The sequence below is a fragment of the Mus caroli genome, unplaced genomic scaffold (assembly GCF_978045245.1).
Source record: "Mus caroli unplaced genomic scaffold, Mus_caroli_1 scaffold_4, whole genome shotgun sequence".
Lineage (NCBI taxonomy): Eukaryota > Metazoa > Chordata > Mammalia > Rodentia > Muridae > Mus > Mus caroli.
The window spans coordinates 7,988,479-8,013,399 of record NW_028227259.1 but is presented as its reverse complement, the minus strand read 5'-3'; the positions used below and the strand labels follow the sequence as shown (position 1 = coordinate 8,013,399).

The window sequence follows — 24,921 nt, the reverse complement described above, 5'->3', positions numbered from 1 at the left end:
TTGCTTTCAGTTATGTCATAGGCCTAGAAGCAAGAACTCTACTGCAACTATAGCAAAATGTTGACTTCAAATCAGTACCATCACTGTCTACTGTGAATGATCCCAAGGCTTCTTAAAGATTAAATTTCTAAAAAGAAATAGTTTAGAAAGGCAAAAGCTACTAGAACAATATGACAAAACCCAAAACCAAACAGAACAAGCCATGTATCTGAAACTATGATAGACACAAGCCAAATGGTTATTTGAGGGGATGAGAGTAAGACTAACAAACAATGAAACACACACACACACATGCACACACACACAGACACACATGCACGCGAATGTGTGCAGCGCACACACGCTTACATAGAGACAGAGAGACAGAGAAAAAGAGAGGACAGACATACAGCGAGACCAAGAGAAAGAGTGAGAGACAGACAGACAGACAGACAGACAAACACACAGAGAGACAGAGTGAGAGTGATATACAGAGTCAGAGAGTGAGAAGTGGACAGACAGACAGACACACACACCATAACAAGAGAGCAGTGATAAGTTATACTAACCTTGGGGAAGCTGGAGCACTCCAGTGCTTATGCCCGAGACCAAGTCACCTAACACATACTCCTTGAATTTATATGCTGGCAGCCACTTAGTGATAGGCAGGAACATGTAAATGATGTTTCTTATTTTTTTAGGAGTACACCTAGGAAAACACAGATCCAGATCCAGTTGTCAGTGAGGGACGTCTCTGTGGACCTCACACTAAGGGGTTTTCTAAAATTCAGCTCCAGGAGTGATAAGGAGCAATCCACAATTAGCAATTAAGATGCTACTAAACGTGGTGGGAGCAACGATAGAGAGGCTGAGCCATGCCTGGGTGACAATTGGGGGTGGGGGGAGGGTGGTAGGTGTTCTAGAGCTGTGTGGAGAATTTGAGAACAGATTCGTAAACCTTTACATAGATGTAAGGCACAGTCGAAAACCAGTAAACATGGTATGCTGGTTAGTTTAATTAACATAACGGAGAATCATCTGGGAAGAGAGTCTTAATGAGGAATTGTCTAGATTGGTCTATGAGCATATCTGTGGGAAGGGTCTTGACTGATAATTGTAGTATGATCCAGTCTATTGTGGCACCATTAGCCACGCCGGAGAGAAGGAGAGAGCTATCAAGGATCCACCCTCCGCTCCTGGCTGTGGATCTCATGTTTGCGGTTCCTATCTTGACCGCCTGCAATAATGGAACTGTAAGCTAAAGAAACCCTTTTCTCACTTACGTTGTTTTTTGTCAGGCTGTTTTATTACGGCAACAGAACTGAAACTAGGACCCATGGTGAAATACACGGTGCTCATGTGACCAACCAAGACATATCCCCCCTGCCCCCCATACCACCAGAACCACCGTGGGTGGATCTGCAAACTGGCAGTGCTTGCCATTCGCCATTCGTTCTTCCTCCCGCTTGCCAGAAACCCCTCCTTTATACACGTAACCTTGCAACCCTCACACAAAACGCCCGCAGAGGAAATGGTTAACCGTACGTGAAAGCCTGCTTCAGCTTATCTCCAATGGAATCTGTGACTTTGTCCTTGACGTGCAGCCTCTCCTGGAGGACAGGATGACTAAAGATGGGCCTTTCCACGTAGTACCTCTGGGTCTCTGCAGGGATTTCATTTTCTTCAGCATGATCCATGGTCTGCAGTTATTCACCAACAGCAGGAGACAAGCATTTCTGGATGGCCACTAAGGGAGAAAATAAAAAAATCCCATTTTAGATGGTAAAAGCTGTCTCTTCCTCAGGATGTTCTAGGCTCTGAGGATTTCTCGGTAACTGAAGAACACATCCCATATTGTTGTGTAGAGTTGTGCTCACTTACAAATATAGTGAGCAAAAATAAATGAAAAAAAAAAGCCATAAACCTTATTTATTTCCCCTCAGAGCAATAAATAGGGAACGTGTAAGTGTTCAGCAAGAGTTCATGGTAAGTTTAACGACAGTCCTGCAGCCCCTGTCTCTAGCTCTGCATTAGGGGGAAGTGTGAGTCAGGTGAACTCTGGCCAGCTATACTCAAACAAAAGGAAAGATGGTAAGATTGGTCCTTAAATTGACCTCATGTCTTGTGAGGTATTTTACCCTCTTTCTTTCTTTCTTTTTTTTTTTTTAAATTAGGTATTTTCTTCATTTACATTTCCAATGCTATCCCAAAAGTCCCCCATATCCTCCCCCCCCCCCAACTCCCCTACCCACCCACTACCACTTCTTGGCCCTGGCGTTCCCCTGTACTGAGGCAGATAGAGTTTGCACGACCAATGGGCCTCTCTTTCCACTGATGGCCGACTAGGCCACCTTCTGATACATATGCAGCTAGAGACACGAGCTCCAGGGGGTACTGGATAGTTCATATTGTTGTTCCACCTATAGGATTGCAGATCCCCCCAGTTCCTTGGGTACTTTCTCTAGCTCCTCCATTGGGGACCCTGTGATCCATCCAATAGCTGACTGTGAGCATCCACTTCTGTGTTTGCCAGGCCCCGGCATAGCCTCACAAGAGACAGCTATATCAGGGTCCTTTCAGCAAAATCTTGCTAGTGTATGCAATGGTGTCAGCATTTGGAAGCTGATTATGGGATGGATCCCCGGATATGGCACTCTCTAGATGGTCCATCCTTTCGTCACAGCTCCAAACTTTGTCTCTGTAACTCCTTCCATGGGTGTTTTGTTCCCAATTCTAAGAAGGGGCAAAGTGTCCACACTTTGGTCTTCATTCTTCTTGAGTTTCATATGTTTTGCAAATTGTATCTTATATCTTGGGTATTCTAACTTTCTGGGCTAATATCCACTTATCAGTGAGTACATATCATGTGAGTTCTTTTGTATTGGGTTACCTCACTCAGGATGATGCCCTCCAGGTCCATCCATTTGCCTAGGAATTTCATAAATTCATTGTTTTTAATAGCTGAGTAGTACTCCATTGTGTAAATGTACCACATTTTGTGTATCCATTCCTCTGTTGAGGGGCATCTGGTTTACCCTCTTTCTTAAAGTTTCACTTGCTCTTCTGATCAGAGCTGAGGCTTGTAGCCCCATGGAGGAAGTCCTTGGTGACTTTAACAGTAGTCCCAAGTTAACACCATCACTGCACTATGATATTGTTGTAAAGTTGGCTGTATTTGGAACAGTGTGGCAGATTATTACCCTTCCTTTGATGCATACTGAAAATTACTTGTATAAGTAAAATATTTTCAGAACAAAAACCCAACAGGTTGTACTCATGGATATGTAAGAATACTTATAGGAGAATTACAGTAGTAATTAGAGAAATGCAAATACCTACTTGCATGTGATAAAAATATACATTGTACACACAAATCGAACAGTGCATACTGAAAGGAATAAAGTAGCTATTTACACATCGCTATCAATAAATCTCAAGGACTTACTTTTTAAATAAAAAATGAGACATAACAGGCATTTACACATAATAAAAGTGAAAAGGTTTCAGGACCTGGGTAGCCGATGCAGAAAAATCAGATATTCAAGTCTAGCCTGGGCTACATAGTATCAGTCTAGCATGAGATGCATGGAGTGATCCAGCCTTTAAAAAAAAACCATAAAAATCATGCATAACAATGATAAAATAATAAACACAAAGACAATAATAGTGAAGAAGAAGAGGGTAAGACTGGAAAGGGCTAGTCAGTTTTTAAACAAACTGCATCTGCAAGGTTTAGGTCTGACCAATGAGCTGTGGTAGGAAGATTGTGTCAGCCAGGCTTTATACCGCTGCCATCAACCCCCTGAGCAAAACAGCTTAAGGGAGGAATTATATTTTAAAGTTTATACTTTCATTCCATTGTAGCAGAAGGGTATGGTAGAACAGAGTGGGTTACCGCATGGTAGGCAGGAAGAAGGGAGAAAAACAATGGGGTGGGGGGTGGGGGAGGTGGAGAGGGGAAGGGAGTGGGGAGGGACACTGAGTCCTTTGGAATCTTGTCTGGTGACCTGCTCCCTCCAGCCAGCCATCACTTCCTAAAGTCTCCAGCTGGGGATCATGCGTCCACACTGAGGGAGATATCTCCTATTCCAACCATGTTCTGTAAACAGTGTGTGCTCTCTGGACCTGAGCTTTCCAAGCTGCCGTCGTGTCAAGATCACCTCCTAACACTGTCTGGTTTTAGTTTTCCAATCTTGGAATTTTTTTTCTCTTTCTCTTCACATGTATGCATGCATGTGTGCGCGCATGTGAGTGTGTGTGTGTGTGTGTGTGTGCACGCGCGCGTATGTGTGACTGGGACCTGGACTTCACCAGCTAAGCTAGAGTGGCTGGCCAGTGAGCCCTGGGCATCTACTGTGGCTAACTTTCCAGCATTGGGATTATAGAAGCAAGGTACCTTGCCTGGCATCCTATATGGGTACTGGAGATTGAACTCAGGCCCTCGTGCTTATAATGGCAAGCACTTTGACAACAGAGATACCTCCCCAAGCCTTGGAATTTGTTACTTTTTAAAGTTCACGGAGTGAGAACCATGCACAACCTGTTGTAGGACAACCTGTGACATTATAATGTCCTGATGATTTTGCTTATCCACTTGACAACCAGAGGCAGCCTCAACTGAAGAACTGCCTCCATCGAAGTGACCCAGGGACATGCCTGCCGAGCATTTTCTTCATTACAAATTGATGTAGATTGGCCTGGGCTATAAAAACACGGTTGCTGAATGTAGGTCTGGAAGCAGCAGTCCTCCAGGGTGTCTGGTTCAGTTCCTGCTCCAGTTCCCACCTCCTGGTTCCTGCTTCCAGCTCTTGCCTGACTTCTCTTGATGATGGGCTATAGAAACTTTAAGCTGAAGTTAACCCTCTCCCCTCAAGTTGCTTTTGGGTCTGATGTTTATCACAGCAACAGACAACAAATAAAGCAGAACCCACTCAGGTGGCTTATATTTGATGGCTGGTACACAGGCTCAAAAATGCTTGTGGAATCCACGTGGGGATTACTCGCTTCTGTGGGTCTTGGTCTATGTCTTTATGTTTACTTTTAAGTCACATTTTAAGGTGTGATTGGAGTGCAAAGACTGTGCATAGTAAAAAGCTTGAATTTAGGGTTAAGTGTATACCCATGAAACTGTCCCCACAAACAGCACCAAACACACACACACCCATGACTTCTGGGAGCTTTCTCTCCCCATCTTTGTTATTTTGTGATAAGAACATTTAATTAGATCTACCTCCTTGTTAACACTGTGAATGTGTAACACCTCATTGCTAGCTGTGGGTCCTGTGTGCTGCAGCTCTGCGGGACTTATTGCTCCAGCAAGGTGACATTGCATTTCCTTTGACTAAAGCCTCCTCATTAATGCCCTCACTGGTCCCTGGCAATCACCATTGAGCCTCTTCTGCTCCCTTATCTTAAATCAATGTTTCCAGAGAGAACATTCTAAGAAGAGAATTTCATCGTTGCTCAAATGTGGCCTCCCTTTTCTCAGCCTGGAACCTGCTTGCTCAAGGGTGGAGCTTCCTGCTCATTTGTCTTGCCACGCCCACTGCTGGACCCTGCCTTTGCTGCTTGGAAGAGGCACACACGTGTTCGTTCTGCTACTGGACCCTGAGTTACTTGGCGGGAAATCGGGTTCCCTCCCCCTTCCTTTATAACTGAGTGTCTGGAAATAGTAAAATTGAGCTTTGATCAGAATCTTAGCTCCATTCTTTCTTCCGCCCCGTCTAGATTCCTCTCTTTTCAGCTCGAACTGCCATTCTCAGTTGAACCGTTCGTGTTGTGGACTGTGGGCAGGCCGCAACAGTTGGCGCCCGAACAGGGACCTGAAGAATGGCAGAGGGATGCTAAGAGAAACGGCTGCTGTGTGGAGCTCCACAAGAAAGGAAAGGATCTTCGTATCGGAGCATCGGAGCAACGGACAGGTACACATGCTAGCGCTAGCTTAAAATTTCAGTTTTGTAAAGTGTTGCTGAGGATGCGGTAGGATACGAATCAAGTTTGAATCAGTGCTAACCCAACACTGTTTCTGCTTGGGTCAGCAGCTCATTAATCGGAACTAGATACGGAAACAGGTGGTGTGCCGCAGCTTTTTAGAAAGCTGCTTAGGTGAAAGAAGAAAGGGTTTAAAGTCATGGATCAGGCGGTTGTTTTTAGTTTTCAAGAGTTGTTTCAGGCCAGAGGAGTAAGGCTTGAAGTACAATTAGTAAGAAATTTTTTAGATAAGATAGATAGCTGTTGTCCATGGTTCAAAGAAGAAGAAATGATAGATTGTAAAACCTGGGAAAAAGTTGGTGAGGCCTTGAATATCGCTCAAACAGATAATTTTACCCTAGGCCTCTGGGCGCTTGTAAATGATGCTATAAAAGATGCAACTTCTCCAGGGCTAAATTGCCCTCAGGCGGAGCTTGTGGTATCTCAGGAGGAGTGCCTATCAGAGAAGGCCTCCTCAAAAAAAGATCTTCTTAACTCAAAAATTGATAAATGTGAAAACTCTGATCATGGACTGAATTTTAACAAAAATCACTCAGATAGAGAAATTGCCCATTTGGAGACCTTACTGTCGTAAGGGCAAGCCCTTCACTGCCTCCCACCCAAATAAAATAGCCTTGTACTAGGAGCCAGCCAGTCTTGCCCCTTCTCCTTGTTTCCCTGCCTATCATCCAAAATTGCGGAGGAATATCAGCTCAGTGTTATTCTAAATTTGTTTAGTTAAACTTAGCCAGGGTTCCAACGCCCTACTTAAAATGCAAACAGGTAGTTACCTATTCAGCACTAATTAGCATTATAAAGTCAGAGCCTATTCTGTTAGTGGTTTACTAGGATAATAAGGACAGTTTTAGCCAGATACAGTTTACCATTAGAAAAATTAGGGAATCCCACGGAAACAGGTTTTTTCTTTAGCCCTAAGAACTCAGGCAGAACTATTTAGCATAGATAATTTTTCTGCCTCAGGCCAGCCCTTTCTTTTTTTGTTAACTAATGGGAGGAGATGTGGCCTCCCTTCCCCCAGCCTGGAACCTGCTTGCTCAAGGGTGGAGCTTCCTGCTCATTCGTCCTGCCACGCCCACTGCTGGACCCTGCCTTTGCTGCTTGGAAGAGGCACACACGTGTTCGTCCTGCTACTGGACCCTGAGTTACTTGGCGGGAAATCGGGTTCCCTCCCCCTTCCTTTATAACTGAGTGTCTGGAAATAGTAAAATTGAGCTTTGATCAGAATCTTGTCTTAGCTCCATTCTTTCTTCCGCCCCGTCTAGATTCCTCTCTTTTCAGCTCGAACTGCCATTCTCAGTTGAACCGTTCATGTTGTGGACTGCGGGCAGGCCGCAACACTCAAAATGTCACTTAATCTTTTAAGGTGTGAATAGATTCTGTGTGTGAAGCTAGGAACCCACACACGCAGGGAACACCATCTTGGCGTTTTGAGGTTGAGTAGTTTTCTTTGGATTACAGGTATCAGAGGAGAGTAGTCTTAGGGCATCGTGCTGGTTAGTTTCTTGACACAAACAAGTCACCTGAGGAAAGGGAGCCTCCACTAAGAACTGTTTCCAACAGATTGGCTGGTGGGCAAGTCTGTGGGGCCTTGTTAAGTAATAGTAGATCCTGGAGCTCTTTCTGTGAGACTGTGCTATAAACAGCTGCAGAGCATTCAGTGTGCAACATATTCCATGGCGTGTTTAATTTACCCTTACAATGCTGCATCAAGGGTAAATATAAAATTAAAGGGCTTAGAATATAGTATTCATAATTCAGCAATTGTTATCTCAGTAGCTAAGAAATCTGCATTTTAGGTGGAGGCTTACTATGTTGCCTTGGGTGGTCTTGAACTCTGGACTCAAGAAATCCTCCTGCCTTGGTCTGCCATACAGCTGCTACTATAGGCTTATGCCACGGTATGGCTCTTTACATTTAATTACCTAGTTACATTTTGTTTTTTGACCTGCTCTATTTCACAAGGGCTGAGATACCGATTTAAGTATTCATTTAAATGATATATACTGATTTTCTGTTTACCTGTTAGGCTGTAACATAGAACTTAGTTATACTTAGAGACCAGTAAATTATCATTCATTGCTTTAGGATATCTGCTGCAATAGGCTTCCTTTAAATACTTCTTACAGGTGGGCAGGCCCGTGGGAAGTGATGAAGCACAGGAGAGAGTGGAAGTTTTGGGGATGAGACCAAGAGATTGTTGGTAAGGAAACGAGCAAAAAATCAAGGTTCAAGAAATGAGACTAAGTTTTTTTTGGATATATAAAACGTGTTCCCTTTTTAAAATTATGTCCACCGTAAACAGTTGGAAACTTATATTTCATCCATAAATTATACATATTAAGTATATATTATAAATGTACATATATACACAATATACCTATATATAGTCTATTTAAATGGCTGAGAAACCATTTTAGCAGCTTTGATTTCTATCTTAGCATTGTATTAAAGCCATTTTGCTATGTCATTAAAGTTTTTATAAACATAGATTCTAATGGGTATATGATATCTTCTAATATATTTACAATGATTTAAGTTAATTATCCCCCCCCAAAAAAAAAAGTGGGGCCGGAGAGATGGCTCAGTGGGGAAGAACACTGACTGTTCTTCCAGAGGTCCTGAGTTCAATTCCCAGCAACCACATGGTGGCTCACAACCATCTGTAATGAGATCCAATGCCCTCTTCTGGTGTGTCTGAAGACAGTGACAGTGTACTCATATACATAAAATAAATAAACTTAAAAAAAGTTAATTACTCCCTTATCAATACTTCTTTGGGCTTCTTTCACTATTTTGCTATTACAAATATATATGTGTGTGTGTGTGTACATATATGTATATATAATATTTAAACAATGTTGATACTAATTATAAGTCATACTTTATATGAGCACATAAAACAGACAGAATTTAAAAATATGGACAGTTTGTGTTGATGGGGGCCTTATGAAACACAATAACCAAAACCAGTTACAACCACTAGCTATTAGGAAACTGCAGGCAAAGCACCACAGCGTCCACATCAGCAGAATTGCCCACACATTCAGATAAAGTGCCTCAGGCTCTGATGCCATCACGACAGCTGGGCTTGAGTAAGGTTTGTCCCAGCTCACAGACGATGCTCTTATCCAGCTGCCTGGAGTGTGCATTAGACTGATAACGACAATGTTTATCTGCCTTTGTTTACATCACGTTAATTATAGGTATATGTTCCCAGTTGTCATTATTTAATGTTTATAAAGAAATGTGGTAAAAGCCAAAAGAGAAGCTGGGCTCAAGGAAAATCTCATAAAGGATTAATTAGCTACTCAGGATGCTGAGATGGTAAGCACTGGAGGTTGAAACACTGAAGACATTGATGGGACCCTGCTCCTGTGGTTACAGGAGACCGGGTGAGAAGGATGAGATCTTAGCGGGCGGGCATGAGAGGGAGAATGTAGGTTCTGCTCTGAAGCCATAGGTCTTGCTGCTTACCCACACCCGTGTTTCTTTGTCCTCTCAGTCCCCGTGGTGACTCCTGATCACAACCCCTCTCAGCTTTGTTGAAGAAATCGAATTCTTTTAAGCATAGATCAGCGATGACCACGTAAAGCTGATATATTGCAAGACTTATCCTCCAACCAAGAATGCTTGAAATATCATTAATCTTAACAAGACAACCTCTAGAATCTCTGCAGGAAGGCTGGTGATTCAAACTGGGGCTGAATTTAAATGTCAGACGCTTTAAAAAAAATCTTGCTCTTATGCTCTTGCCTCTTGCCTCTTACCTCTCTCCCCATTCCCCCTCTCTCCACATGGCCATGGCGGCCCCTACTTCTCTATTCTCTCCTTCTCTCTGCCTTTCTCTGCCTCTACTACTTTCTTAACTCCCCTCCCCATGCCCTAAATAAACTCTATTCTATTAAAAAAAATTCTCCAAGTGACAATGGAAGGAGGGAGACTACTGGTTAGCCCAGGTGTTTCCCCACTGAAATAATAACATTTGGTCACCATAGCATAGACTGGATAAAGCTGGATGCCTCGTGAAGGAGCACAGGATAAAAAGGCAAGCGACTACACCCTCAGCTGTGGTTCTAGTCCCTTAAGTGACTATGATTATGATTATTAATTAGCTTCTTTTTATTGTTATTTGTTGTATTGGGGCTTGAATCTTGGGCTTTGTACATGACTTTTATTTTGCTGTTTATTTTGAGGCCAGGTCTAACTATATTGCCCAGGCTGGCCTTGAACTGTTAATCTTCCTACCCCAGCTTCCCAAGTAACTGGCTTCACTAGCCCTCCTTCCAGACCAGTCTCTGGCACGTTTGTTTTTGGTAATGTAGGGTGGAATTTGGTGAGGTTGTGCTGTGTGTTTAGGTTTTTCTCTTTCTCTTTTCTTCTGGATGATAGATTGTAGCCCAGGTTAGCTTCAACCTCACTCTATAACAAGGATGACCTAGAATTTTGTATCCTTATGCCTCTGCCTCACTCCACCCCCAGGAGATGATGCCTAGCTTATGTGGTGCTAGAGAACCAAATTCAGGGCTTCATTCCTGCTAGGCAAGCACTCTTCCAGCTGAGATACGACACCTCCCAAGCTCTATTCTTGATATTACATCTTAGCACTCACCCAACCACTATGACTGATTTCCACATAGCTGGATGGCTGGATATGGTGGTGTGTATCTGTAGTTCCAGTTAGTTGGGAGGGGTAGCAGAAGATCCCTTGAGCCTAGGAATTGGAGGCTAGCCCAGACAATACAGTGAGACTTCATTTCAGAAAAAAAAAAAACTCTAGAATCAAGAACCATTGCTCTAAGCAGTAAAATTGTATATATTTAAAGCTTATCAAATTTAGACTTTACCTATGACTGCTCATCATGAAAAATGAATTTTCAAATGTGTTTATGAACCCATATTTTCATTAAGTTATATCTCTATGTTTGGTCTATTTACCTATATAACCAACTAGGTCAGTTCTTTCTTCCTAGTCTCTCTTCTGGAGTTTCTATTAGACATTTGTTGAAGCATCTTGCATCAGTGTGTCTAGTTCTTTTGTGTGTATATGTGATATCTATCTGTGTGTGTGTGAACAAGCACATGTGCATACATGTAGCGGGCCAAAGCAGGACACTGGGTGTCTTCTATTGCTTCCCACCTTATTGCCTTGAGGCAGAGTCTCTCACTGAACCACAAGCCCCTCCATTTTCACTGGGCTGGCTGACCAGTGAGCTCTCTGGTTCCACCTGTCTCTGACTCCTAATGCTGAGGCTGCAGGCACGCCCAGCGTGTTGATGTGGGTGCTGGGGATTGAAAGTCAGGTCTTCCTTCTTGCAAAGAGCGTGTTCTATCCCAGTGAACCATCTCTCCAGTCTGTCACCACGTACCTTTGCACCTTTCAGCTTTCCAGCTTTTGATGTCATTGATTTGATTCTAGTTTTCTCAGATTCAGCACTTGCTCCACTATTTGTGGCTATGTTATTTAAATAGTGGATTAATTAAAACAGCTTAGGGCCAGCACGTATGATGGCTTAGTGGGTGAGGGTATTTGCCTGAGTTTGACTCTAGACTCACAGCAGAAGGGAAGAACCGATTTCACTAAGTTGTTCTCCGATCTGTAGATGTGCTGTGGCATACATGCCCCTAGCACCCCAATGTAATAATGAAGTTTAAATATTTTAAATTAATGTCCATATTTCATTATTGTACCTTTTTGAAATAGGCTTATTTAATTTTCATATTATCTGATTTCCCTCCTTGTTATTCTATCTATCTATCTATCTATCTATCTATCTATCTATTTTTTTTAAAGACAAGGTTTCTCTATGTAGCCGTGGTTATCCTAGAACCCATAATACAGATCAGGCTGGCCTTGAATTTACAGAGATTCTCCTGCTTCTTCTTCCAAAGTGCTGGGATTAAAGGGGTGTGCCTCATGTCTGGCCCTCTCTTGCTTTTTTATTTATTCAATATTTGTAACATGTTTATCATCTTGTTCTTTATTTATTCAATATTTGTAACATGTTTATCATCTTGTTCTTGTATTTTCATTTTTTTTTTCCCTTGTGAGGCAAGGTCTCTGTAGCCCAGTGTAGCCTTGAACTCACTGTGCATCTGAGGAGGGCCTACAACTTATGATCTTGCCTCTACCTGTCAAGTGCTGGGAACACAGGTGTGCTCCACTATATCGGTTTTATGTCGTGCTGGGTATGAACCCCAGGGCTTCACACATCTTAGACAAGAGCTATGACAAAACACCTATATCCTTAACCCTTTGTATTGTTGTGTATCTGAGGCTGGCCTTGAACTCTTAATAGTCTTTTGAGGGATGGAGTTAAAGCTATATACTACTACGCCACCAGCCTTTCCAGTTTCCCCCCAACAATTTGTTTTTTTAAATTCATTTTGCATCCTGATCACAGCCCCCCTCCCCCATTCCCAGTCTTGCCCTTACAAGTCCCTCCTTCCATTGCCCCCTCCCCTTCTCCTCAGAGAAGGGAACCATCCCCTTGGGTACCACTCCTCCCTGGGACATCTAGTCCTCCAAGGCACATCCTCACCTAGGCCCAACCAGGCAGGTCAGGTAGCAGGATGGGGATCCAATGGCAGGGAACAAAGACAGAGACAGGCCCCACTCTACTTGTTGCCTTTCCAATGTTTTAGCTTCTCTTTCCTTTTCCCTTTCATCCTTCCTTCCTTCCTTCCTTCCTTCCTTCCTTCCTTCCTTCCTTCCTTCCTTCCTTCCTTCCTTCCTTCCCTTCCTTCCCTACTCGTCCTCCTCTCCCCCTCTCCCCAGTTTTTTGAGACAGTCTCTCTCTCTCTCTCTCTCTCTCTCTCTCTCTCTCTCTCTCTCTCTCTCTCTCTCGCTTTGGCTATCCTAGAACTCACTATGTAGACCAGGCTGGTTTCAAACTCACAGAGAACCTCCTGCCTCTGCATCCTGAGAGATTATTTTTAACTTTTCTTATGACTACTTTCTTAGCTGATATTCCCTTAGAGTTGACTGGTTTTTCACATTGTGAACACATCTGAAATGAGAGGGAGAGTGGTTCTCTGGGTGTTCCTCTGTGCTTACAGTTTGGAAGCATCCCTGGACTGTGTCTTCCCTGCCAGGGTTCTGGAGGCCTCACTGATTGTTGTGATGTAGCTGTCAAGCATTTCCTCTAGCAAAGACTCTTGTGTTGACTCTCAGATGGCAGATCCAAGCACTGGGATTTACAGTACTGAATTAATCAATGCATTAATAAGTAAGTTGATAGATTCATAACTTGACTGTGTTAGTGGATATGCTATAAGCTACCTGCTGTAATTTTTCTAAGCCTGGTGTTTATTGTTTTGATTTTGAGGTAGGGTCTGCTTATTCTGCTCAAGCGGAGTTTGAATTAAATCCTCTTGTTCCAGTCTCTTGAGTAGTGGGATTCCTGGTATGTGCCATGGTGCCCAACACCTGAGCCTGAGAAACAATGTCATCATAGGACACATTCATTGTATTTGGGGGTTAGTTCTGCCATTTTTAACTCCACATCTTCCTCTGTACTTTAGCTCTGATTTTGGTGGAACACGTCCTCAGGCAACTGTTTCAGGAAGTGCTGCTGGAAGTAGATGGTCTGTGCCTTTGAATGCCTGAAGATATCTTCGCTTCAACTTTAGATACCAGTGATGATTTTCCTGGCAATAGATTTCTAGGTACGAAATCTTGCTCCCCAACAAAACTGAAAGAATCGATCACACAGGACCCAATCCATTCCTGAGAGGCTCTCTGCCAGTCTTCAGTAGACAAGTTTGGCTTTCCTGTGAGAAAGCTCCAAGAGTCTATGCCCCTGACGTTGAAACTTTTTATCTCTGGGTAACCAGTCATTTGATAGACCCCTGTTTACATTAAAACGCTAAGAAAAAAATAGTTATATCATCACCTCCTCTTCCATTTCCTTCATTCATCCCCTTGGATGTGTTCCACGCCCTCTGAAACTGATAATTACAATAAAGGAAAAGAGGCAATCAGCCTGTCTATTTATCTGTCTATCTATTTATCTATCTATCTATCCATCTATCTATCTACGTACAACCTGTTGAGTCTATTTTACTATAGGATTTTTTTCCCCTGTAATCTCTTAGTCAATTTCTTCCCCTTGATTTGTTTTCTCCTTTTGAAATTCTAGTAGATTGACTGAGTTGTTTTCTTTTTAGCCTCATTCTTGCATATTCTTGGTGTATTCTTCATCTCTTTGCTACAATTTGAGAGATTTGATTTTTTTATTTGGTTGGAGAGATGGTAGAGATGGTAAAGGCATCTGCTGCTAAGCCCAAGGTCCAGGGCTGGAACCCACATGGTAAAAAGAGGGGATAAACTCCTGCAGATTAAACCGCAGGAGCCATGACCCGCATGTATGTGCACACACATACACATACAAAATAAATAGCAATGTAAGAACTTTTAAAAACTACTTTTTAGGCTAAGAAATATTTATTATTATTATCAGTACTGCTACTACTCCTATACTACTAGATGGGGTCTTGCTATGTTGAGCAGGGGTAATAAAGTGTAATTTTATTAATATGTACAAATTTGTTGTAATATTTTTGCTTTATTTTTTAGTTTCTTCTTAATAATATTCTGTTTTTGTTTTTTGTAAGAAATATATTTTTAATTGTTCTAATGGTACCCAGATTTTAAAAAAAAAATATTTTCTTTCCCTTGAATTCTCTTCCCTCTGGCAATAGCATGATATCTTTTGTTGTTTCTTTTTCTTGCTTCATTATATGTCAGGGTCTTCCTCTTCCGCCTCTCCTTCTCCATCTCCTTCTCCTTCTTCTTCTTTCTTTTATTTTTTATTTTTTTTTAATTTCTGAAAGCTTTTAATTTATTCCCTCCCAAAGAAACAACTGCAATCAAAGGGACTGAAAGGTCAAGATTTTATTGTCTTCATAACAAAATCTGCTTAGAACTGGATCACTTGGCCCTTTCTCTTCTTGTCGCCTCCCAATTCAAAATGCTTGCATCTCTTAATAGCCAGCATCCTCTTAGATCTGCAGTTGGGCTCAACACACTCCAGTCTCAGCACAATCTTCTTTGTAGTTTTAGCCTTTTTGCGGAAAATAGGCTTAGTCTGCCCACCATAGCCACTCTGTTTCCTGTCATAATGCCGCTTTCCCTGGGCATACAAAGAATCCTTGCCCTTCTTGTACTGTGTCACCTTGTGGGGTTGGTGCTTCCCACATTTCTTGCAGAATGTCCGGCGGGTTTTAGGCACGTTCACCATGTTCGCAGGAGCGCTAGCAGCTCGGAAAGAGCTCTTCTTTCTTTTAAAGATTTATTTATTTATTATATGTAAGTACACTGTAGCTGTCTTCAGACATCCTAGAAGAGGGCTTCAGCTCTCATTGCAAATGGTTGTGAGCCACCATGTGGTTGCTGGGATTTGAACTCAGGACCTTTGGAAGAACAGTCAGTGCTCTTAACCACTGAGCCATCTCTCCAGCCCCATCAGATTCTTCTTGATTCTACATTTTCTTTACAAGTTAAGGATTTCATAAACTTTTTTTTCCCTCCTCCACTGTCTGGTCTATACATACTCTAGAATTAGACTTTTCACTCCCAAAAATAGAGACGAGAAGGCTTTGTGCACAGAGTGGACCTTGTGGGCAGCTAGTTTCATGTTAGAGTAAGGATGCAAGAGCCAGTCTTCAGGGCAGGCTTTCCCTTCTTTTGAGCATCAGACACAGAAGTTTAATGTGTTTGACTCCCTGTATTTGTGCATCCTATGTTCAACAGATCCAACCAACAACAGATAGAGAAGATGTGGATGACAACTGTGCCCTGAGTAGGCTGACCTCTTCCTTATCACCTTCCCCAAACGACTTTCTAAATAACATTGTATTATATATTATAAATAATTTCCAGATAACTACTTGAGGTGCACGGGAGGATGTGTGTTGCTTGTATACAAATACTTACATTTTACAACTTGGGCACCTGTGGGTTTTGGCAACTAAGGAGGGTACCAGATACAATCTCCATGAATACTGAGGGCCGGTTGTTCCCTGTAGGGTTCACACCCTCATGAGAAACTGGAGTTCACTACAACTAACTCACAAGAACTTTAATACATTGCTTTCAGACATCCCCATTCATGCATGTTTTCATCTCTGAAGGGTCTGTGCTTACATTTTCTTTGTGTGTGTGTGTTTTCTTTGAGAATCTTGTGGTTGTCCTTTAATTCTTTTAAAAAATATAATATCTGTAGTCTTTGAGATTTTTGTACCTGCATACGATATATTTTGACCATATTCATCCCATACTCTTCCCTCTTATTTCTGTTGGATCCACCCTACACCCAATCCTCCTTCTGATGTTGTATTCTTTTCCCTTGTGTGCTCTAGTGAATCTGTTTGTCTGTGTGTCTGTCTATCTATCTGTCTATCTGTCATCTATCTATCTCTTTTATACTTCACGTTGTCCAATTTATGCTTATTATTCATGTGATGTATGGGACCACCCAATGGCACGTGCTTGGCCTTCCAGAAGCCCGTGCTTTCCTTTAGCTAGCACTAGAGTCATCACCTCTCCTGACTCATGCTGGAACGCTGACTGGCTGATCTTGTCCAGCCAAGAACAGCTGCTGTGAGTTCCTGAGTGAATTGGTACAGTCATGTCCAGAGGACACTGTTCTGCCCCAGTCCTCCCAACCGCTGACACTAGTTCTTGGTTCTGTTTGGTCACTAACCTCCTTTCAAACACTTCCCTACATCATTCTCTTCAAAGATTTCCCTTTGTGCATAATTTTGCAGCCATTTAAATGAAGTTCTGGGAGAGAGAAAAACAAATGCTCTTGTTTGCTCTCTTACCTTAGCTTTTGATTTATTACTGCCTATTTTGCAATCTGAGCAGGTGTATGCTAAAATGCATCAAATGTGCTCTTTATCATGGACTATGTACACATATAGAGAAGACGGATAAGTGTTTGCGTTAAATGGCAGGGGGTGATGTGCTGTGCTCTTTTTCTTTACCTTAGTCTTTACCTAGCTTTTCCATAGTAGAAACTGTTGACTAGTTACACGATGACAGGTGTTAAGGGTCAGGGCAGGAACAACAGATGTTTCTGCTTTCCTTTTACAGAATTCTGCAAATGCAGGAGTCTTCAAGCATTTGACATTAAATTCAGGAGTAACATACAGAGACTACCAAGGATGCCAAGATTTCATGATAAAGCAGGTTGACAGTCGGGATGTAGGTGAGCCACCCGACTGAGTCAGTCACCTTTCACCTGTTAGATGACTTTCAGAGGAAAGCAGGGACGAAGGGAACAGGTATTGGTGAGGGTACAAAGACCAGGGAAATCTTGTATATTGTTGGTGGGAAAGTAAGTTGGGCCATTTTAGGGAGCAGAATAGAGCCCTCCCCCAAAAAACTATAGATAAGAATCATCATATACTCTAATAATTCTACTGACAAGGTTTCCCAAAGCCACATGGATCGTGTCATTTTAGTACTAATCATAAGAGGCAAGACCTGGCGTCCATGAACAGATGAATGGACAAAGGAAATACTGTGTGCCACACAATGGAATATTACTCTTCAAAGGGAAGGAGACCTTGTCATTAGTGACAAACAGGGAGTAGTAGAGAAAAATTTTGTCATTTCTAACGTTTTACAGCATTTCATTATTTTGAATAAAAAATTAAAATGTAAAGTAAAGATAATCTTAAGGAGCAAGACAAACTTTGTACAATCTATACTCATTCAGTATACCGGAGGACAAATGCTTTACAGAACCTTATGAATGCACCCTTGAGGTTAATAATCATGGGGTTTCCAATAAAGTTATGGTGATAAATCCATCTTTCTAGTGCCTTTGTTTGACCCTTGATTCACTGTAAGCAGTTGGTAAAGAATCATTGATGAAATAGTGGCACAGCTTATGCTCAAAAGTGTGACATCTTATGATTAGCAATAAGCTTACCAAATGAGTCCAGTATTGGAGTTGTCTTTAATGGTGGCTGGAAGGGTGGAGGAGAACAGGTCCTGTGGGTCTTAGGTTTCTGGTCTCAGAATCCTCTAGCTCAAGACATTTTCGAGAATTAACTAAGACCCTGGGATTGGTCATCTGGGTCAGATCAGGTGAATCTAGGTCACCAGGTCACCCATGGAGCTGCTGCTCCATACGCTGTATGGAAGCCCACAAAGAACACAAAGGATCCTGAGTCAGAGGCACATTTTTACCAACACAGGTGGGATGGGAATCTGTAGGATGAACCAAAGGGGGGTGGGGTGGGGTGGGGGGAAGAAATTAAATATGGCTCCTTGCCACTCGCTCACCACCTCTTTCTTCCTCAACTCAGCTCAAGTCTTTAATTCTTGTACTAACCTGACAGTTTACTATCTACACTTTTTTTTTGTATTATAGGTAATTTAGGATATAAAGACAGGAGTAAAGAAAATGAAGATAAAGAGTCACATTGTCATAAGTTATCTCTAAATCAAAGGATAATTTTTCAGGAATGAGAATGATAGAAATGACAATGTAATGGCAAGAAGATCAGGTCCCCAGCACTAAGCAAGGTTAGCAACATGCTCTTGTTTTCCTGCCCTGGTCCAGAAATTCAATCGTCTCTGGCTACTTGAGAAAGGTGTGAGGATCACTTTTTATCTGAGCCTGGACACAGAAACTCACATTTCAGCTACCCTCGAGGCGAGAGATCATCTTTATTCCTTGCTGACACCGTCCTTCCCCACCACACAATTGCTGAGGACTTCTCGGCAGTTTCAAGAGGCTATTAAACACTGGCATGGATACCCAGAGAAGAGATGCTATCATCTCCTGGGGCCTTTCAGAACAGCTGATCAACACAGATAGGCGAGAGTTTCACCCATCAAAGGAGATGGGAAGCTGAGAACGCAGCAAAGCATTGTGGGAGTAGAGAGGAGGCACAGCACAGTCCTGTGCCTGGATACACTGAAGCCCGGCCTGGACCACTGCTGAGAGATGCGTGTGCATCATGTGAGCCTTTGGTGAGCGTGGGGCTGCTGCTGGCTGTGTATGAGGGAAGTTTTGAGGGCTTTGTTTCTGTCCACAAGGACAGGGTCTCAGGTCAGTTCTTGGTAATCTATTTTGACCGAACACTAGTCTTTCTTCAAGAAACTTTTCAAAACTAGAGATATCTGGGTTACCAAGCCAATGAGCTAAAAATATTTGCTTTAAAACTAATGCTTTTATTTTAAGGTAGAATGCTAGGTAATACAAGCACAGTAGAAATCTCCATACGTGGTTGAGAGCCACTGGTCCTGTACTGTCCTACTGTTACACACAGATTTGTGACTTACTAAGTGCACACACCTACTTAGTGGATTAAAGCCATGGTAGAAGTCATCCACTGACTTCTACCCAGGTGATGCCAGCATTGACCCATGGCCACATACTTGCCATTAAGAATAGGCTTAAGTCAAAGCTGAGGGATCTAAAACTAATTAGCCTGATCCAGATCTAGGTTAAAACCTTCCTTCCAAATCGCAGTGTGTGGTCCTGGCCTACAGAAAATGTAAGGATTTCTTTGGTTCAGGCACGACCCTTTGCTACCTATCTGACCTGCTCAAAGGTATGTATTCCCAAGAGGACTTTTACTCACCTAGATCCAGCGTACAGCACAAGGGCAGGAGATGACCACCCAGCCAGAACTCCAGGTACAGGGCCGCAGTAAACTGCCGAGGGCTGGAAAAGGGATGATACGCCCTTCCCTACACGAAGAAGGACAGAAAAATCAACCTGTATTTTCTGGTTTGTTCTATAAAGAAAATCATACCGAGAATATTTTGTACTCTTTTTCCCTCCATGCTTTTCTTAAAACATTATTATTTGTGTGTGTGTGTGTGTGTGTGTGTGTGTGATTTATACCATAGTATATACCTGGAAGTCAGATGGAACCCCAGGAAGTTGATTCTCTTTTTTTACCACATGAGTCCCAGGGATCAAATCTGGCTTGCAGGCCTGGGGCAAACACCTTTACCCACTGCACAATCTCATCAGCTCTTGACACTCATAATTAACCCATTCCCTTCCAAGACATAGTTACTGTTATCACAGTGGTTTATATGGCATATGATACTTACATGATATATAAAAAAAAACCTAAAATGAATATTTTTCTTAAAGACAAACTGTGAGGGTGTTTGAGAGACAAGGTTCAGTGTGTGTGTGTGTGTGTGTGTGTGTGTGTGGTGTGTGCATGTTATTGTGTATCAAACTCAGAGCTTTATACTGGTTAAAGAAGAACATCTCTAGTTCCCATTAGTTATTTTAAGCCAGGGTCTCCTAAATTGTCCAGGTTAGCCTCAAACTTGTGATAGTTGTGTCTCATCTTCCAGAGTAGCTAGGATTATAGGCTTGAACTAGCAGGCTACTCAGTCATTCTGATATTCATCAGGACAGAACTGTGTGTAAGAAACGGTTCTCTCAAATGGAGCATTAGTGCTGGGAACAAACCTTTTAGGGAGTATTTTTTTATCCTCAAGGAGAGCAAGAAAAATAGAAAAATGAGAGTTGGTTGTGGTGGTGCATACTCGCAGTGCACAGGGATTGGGGGTGGCAGGATAATGAATTTAAGGCCTGCCTCAGTTACATAGTGAATTCAAGGCTAGTCTGGGGTACATGAGATTTGGTGAATGTGGGATGATTTTAACCTAAAAAGTGTTCTTGCTTAATTACAAAATGTATGAGTCTTTTAAATCTCACAAATGATACAGTTGGTACACCTCATTCATAAAAGACATCCTCAAGAGGCTAGGTTGTTCTATTTGATAGTACATCCATTCAGATTGCTTATCTACATCCTGGCTTCATGTCTGTTCCCCTCTATCTATTTGCTCTCTGATGTTCCATAACTTGGACACCAGGAGTTTTCTGGAAGGTATGCCACACTTTGAATGCACACAGTTTCTTAGAGATGAAATCCTGAGCATCGTTAGACTTTGAGAAAGGTTTGTCACCACTGGCTTTCAAGGGTGACTCTGGTGTTTACAGAGAACATAGCTCAATAGAGTGCTTGCTTAGCATACAGGAATCTCCTGATTTGATCTCCAAAGCTGCATGTGCTGATGATGGTGGCATACCCCTGTCATCCTAGTATTTGGGACGTATGAGCAGGTGATCCTTGGCTATGTAGTCGGAAACCAGTCCGGGCTACGTGAAACCGAGACTCAAAAAAATAAAAGAAAACATTCCATGAAATCAGAACTTAGACAAAAATATAGTGTAGAGACCCTGAAAGATTAATTGCATCCATTTTGACTTTGTTTCAAGAGTTCACTCGTCAGAAAGAAAGCAAAGCCAAGCAAAGCCAAGCAAAGCCAATCAAAGGAAGGGCATAATTTCCTCATGTGGCCTATTGATGTCAACTGTCTTGATGGCAATGCAAACACCAGAGTATGTCCTAGAAAACTGTTTTCTTTGGGACCATTGACATGTGCAAGGGCAGAAGTTATTACAAAGATACATTAGAATATCCAGAAGGCATTGCAAATGAGCTGAAAATTGACTTGGACTGTCAATCAAATTCGCTGGGCAAACTTGCATCTACATTTTTCCATTCAGCTAAGGGGAGGTTGCAGTCTTCATCCTTCAGCTCTTAGCAAAGTGTCTATGCACAGAGGACACTGAAGTACTTGGATTGAGCCGATTCTTCTGGTATCACTCATAAATTAATGAGGACCATGTAATTCTGTCTAGTTTCAGAGTAGTTAAGGAGAGAAAAAGGCAGTTCTGTGCGACAGACTGGGGCTCCCGGTGTTACGTAACAGACCAGAAAGCTGTCCAGCAGTACACTTAAGATATCAGCCTTACCTAGGAATTCTTTACCCTTAAGTTTCTTTCTGTTGCAAACTGGTTTGACTTTCATTTCCTCTCCTTGCTAAGGGATTCTGATACAAGGCAATTCTCTGCTCCCATAGTTAGAAGTATGGGCTGGCGGAAGTGCGTTTTAGCCAGGGCTGCAGTTCAGTGTGGGGGCTTGCTTGGGCTAGATCTTGAGTTTTGGTCCCCGGCACTCTCCATAGTCCAGAAATTCAAATTTTATTTTATTAAAAAAAATGCTTAGACTTCCTATTGCATATCTTAGATTTGCCTCCATTTTCATGCCTTGCTGTGCATTTAACTTACAGTACCTTGGGCCATGGGGCTCATGCATCCTATGATAGCAATGAGCAAAGCCCAACACATTAGTAAGTGTTAATGTCAAACGTTGGACACTCCTGGTAGAGAATACATTGATATCTAATGCATACAACTCTCCTTTTCAGATAGGAAACAGCTGAATCTTCCCCCAAATTGCCATTTTTGGTTGTTGTTGGCTTTACATTATTACTACTATTATTAGTATTGTTAGTTCTAGTTCTAGTGGTATCACAAGTCCCTCATAGTTCTGCATCTCCCCCTTCCCTCTTCATGTCAGACCAGGGCCAGCAGATCCTGGCAGTTTTTCTATCTTAGCATGCAAGATAGTTCACCAAGAAAGTCAAGCTTGTGTCCTGGGCAGAGATTGGCCCATGGGCAAGCTAAAGGAGGCAGAGTTATCACCAGTAAAGTTGGTTGAACACTAAGGGCTTCTACCAACTACAAACACTGCCGAAACACTACACAAGAGCACCTGCCATCTAAGGGATTTGGTGATGCATTGGATTTTTGGGCCAGAGACTAACACCATATTTCAGGGCACGAAAGTGCACAGCAATCCACTTTACTAATTGTGAAGTAGAAAAGAGAGTTCATGCTTTATTGAGTGTTTAGCAGGGGGCCCAGTCCTGGAACCCAGGAACCTAGAATACCCAGGTGCTAGCAGACTCCACCCGACTAAACTAGAAGTAGATGCTCTGCAGAGGAGAGTGGATGCAAACAAGCTAGAGCTAAGAGGGTCCCTGGACAAGGCCAGCCCAGGGCACACTGGAAATGATGAAATCAAGGCGAACATCAAAGAGACCTCAAGAGGTCCCTCCAATCAAAGCATCCCCAACGAGCTGAGAGGGCAAAAGGGTCTGGGGAAGTTTGTTGGATGAAAGAGCTTCTTGATAATCTTACCCTACAGGGTGTGGGAACAGGATGCTGGATACAGGCAGTCAGGTCATTAGTAGGAGAAGAGAACTAGAATCAGGCAGAGGGATAGACCCATAGGAGAGGAGGTGACAGTCAGAGCCCAGGGTCTGGTGGGCCGGAGGTCCCCTCCAGAGAGCCCGGGACCCTGGCCGCCCGCCCACCCACGTACTCACCGGCCACCAGCGCTGCCCGGGGCTGCGCTGGGCGGAGCCGCCGCTGCAGTGAACTCCACTTCACTGTCCAGGTGCGAGCTCTCGGAGGAGGTGCGTGCGGGTGGCCCAGTGGGTGGTGGAGCTGTAACTCGAGACCGCCCCGCCTCGGAGCCCGGGATTCCGGCTTCCCTGGTCTCCACGGATGTCCTCTCAAACACCTAGAACTTTCTAAGATGCACTGGGAAAACTAGATTTGGGTACAGTTATCTACAAGGACACGGGTGACTGGGCTGACAGTCAGCTCTCATGCCGTCGTGGCTGGCGAGTTTGTCAGTGTAGAATTTGAATAGCTTTCTTTGGGGAGGCTGCAGGAACATTCAATAGAAAGTGTGGTTTGTTTATATGCCTCAGTACGGGGGGAATGCCAGGGCCAAGAAGTGGGAGTGGGTTGGGTAGGGGAGTGTGTGTATGGTGGGGGGAGGGTCTGGGGGACTTTTGGGATAGCATTTGAAATGTAAATGAAGAAAACACCTAATTAAAAAAAATAAATAAAAAGAAAGTGTGGTTTGGTATTATGTAAATGAAATAAGTATAATCATTAGCTACTCGGGCATCAGCCAATTATACATTTTAGGGAACACCGGATGACAATTGAAGGTTTTTTTTTTTTCTTTTTTGTTTTTGTGAAGGTGTTTTTCTTTAAGCTTTGAGCAGCAGGTGGTTCTCTTACAGGCATTGGAGTTAGCATTCACAAAGCGCTGGTGCAGATTACCATGTTATTTGGTACAAAGAAAGAGGGCGAAGAGAAAAGAGGAATGAAAGAGAAAGGAGGGAGAAAGAAATGCTCTGTTAACTCCCAACAGCTAGGATTTGCAAGCCCTGGCTAATGCCAGCATCCACAAGGTGAGGGGTGGAAACCGTTTCAATGCACAGCCAGCTCTGCTTGTATGGCTTAGCAAAGCTTATGATTGGTTCATCAGAAATGCTTCTTTTTTGATTTGTTCATTCTGGGGTTGCAAGATGTAGTGTCATATGACCGACTGTGGCGCCCTCTTAAAGCTGAAACAGCATCAGTTGCTGTTGCTGCACACAGGGAAACCAGCCTGACTGGTCAAGGCCTGGGGTGACATTGCCTGGGTTCCTGAATGCAGGGAACGGCTACAGATCCCTGTTTCACGGGAGGAAGCTCTGTTCAAGTGCATCAGGGAGACAGGCCGCCTGCTCCTGGGAGTACTGGAATCTGGGCATGTTGTAAAACAGTTTTTTTTTTTCCCCTAGGCCATTGGCCACCTCAGAACAAGTCCTTGTGGGGAAGTTTTCCAAGGAGAAACTGGCTGTCTTGCTGTCAGTTATTTGGAACTTGGCCGTTGTCATTTTAAGTTTGCCTTGCAGCTTAATTCTTCTGAGGCTATAAGTATACCCGCAGCACCCATGGACCTAGTTAACGATGCTGAGTTGGATTCCGTAGGTCTGGAGTGGAGCCCTAAGCTAAGCGTTTCAACCCTCACCCCACAAATATCCAGGCTGCTGGAGAGCCACACTTGGGTAGAACCGTTGTGAATGGATAGATTAAACACTACTGCTAGAGCAGCACCCAGAACCCTAAAATAATTATCAAGTGACACCTTTCACCCTAATACGGGTGTTTACTTGGCTTAGAGATGTTTATAGTTTGAGTTTCAGGTGCTGTGCCCTCCCATCTTTATTTATTTATGCATGTATTTACATTTTAATTCTTTTGT

The 24,921-nt window shown here is 42.9% G+C and overlaps 2 protein-coding genes across 2 annotated transcripts in view; both read right to left on the bottom strand.

Moving 5' to 3' along the window:
- Slc26a5 (solute carrier family 26 member 5) overlaps positions 1-23,295 on the bottom strand; it is a 67,716-nt gene extending 44,421 nt beyond the window's left edge. The window contains exons 1-4 of the mRNA XM_021161868.2: positions 23,201-23,295; positions 19,573-19,681; positions 1,525-1,726; positions 549-688 (exon numbers count right to left, since the gene is read on the bottom strand). Of these exons, the coding sequence (XP_021017527.1) occupies positions 549-688; positions 1,525-1,676 (292 nt within the window). The 5' untranslated portion in view covers positions 1,677-1,726; positions 19,573-19,681; positions 23,201-23,295. The remainder of the gene's footprint in view (positions 1-548; positions 689-1,524; positions 1,727-19,572; positions 19,682-23,200) is intronic.
- On the bottom strand, positions 14,805-15,234 carry LOC110293962 (large ribosomal subunit protein eL42-like). The gene has a single exon (XM_021161873.2). The coding sequence runs from the start codon at positions 15,207-15,209 to the stop codon at positions 14,889-14,891; it is 321 nt and encodes a 106-aa protein (XP_021017532.1). The 5' UTR covers positions 15,210-15,234; the 3' UTR covers positions 14,805-14,888.
- Positions 23,296-24,921: the final 1,626 nt, after the last annotated feature.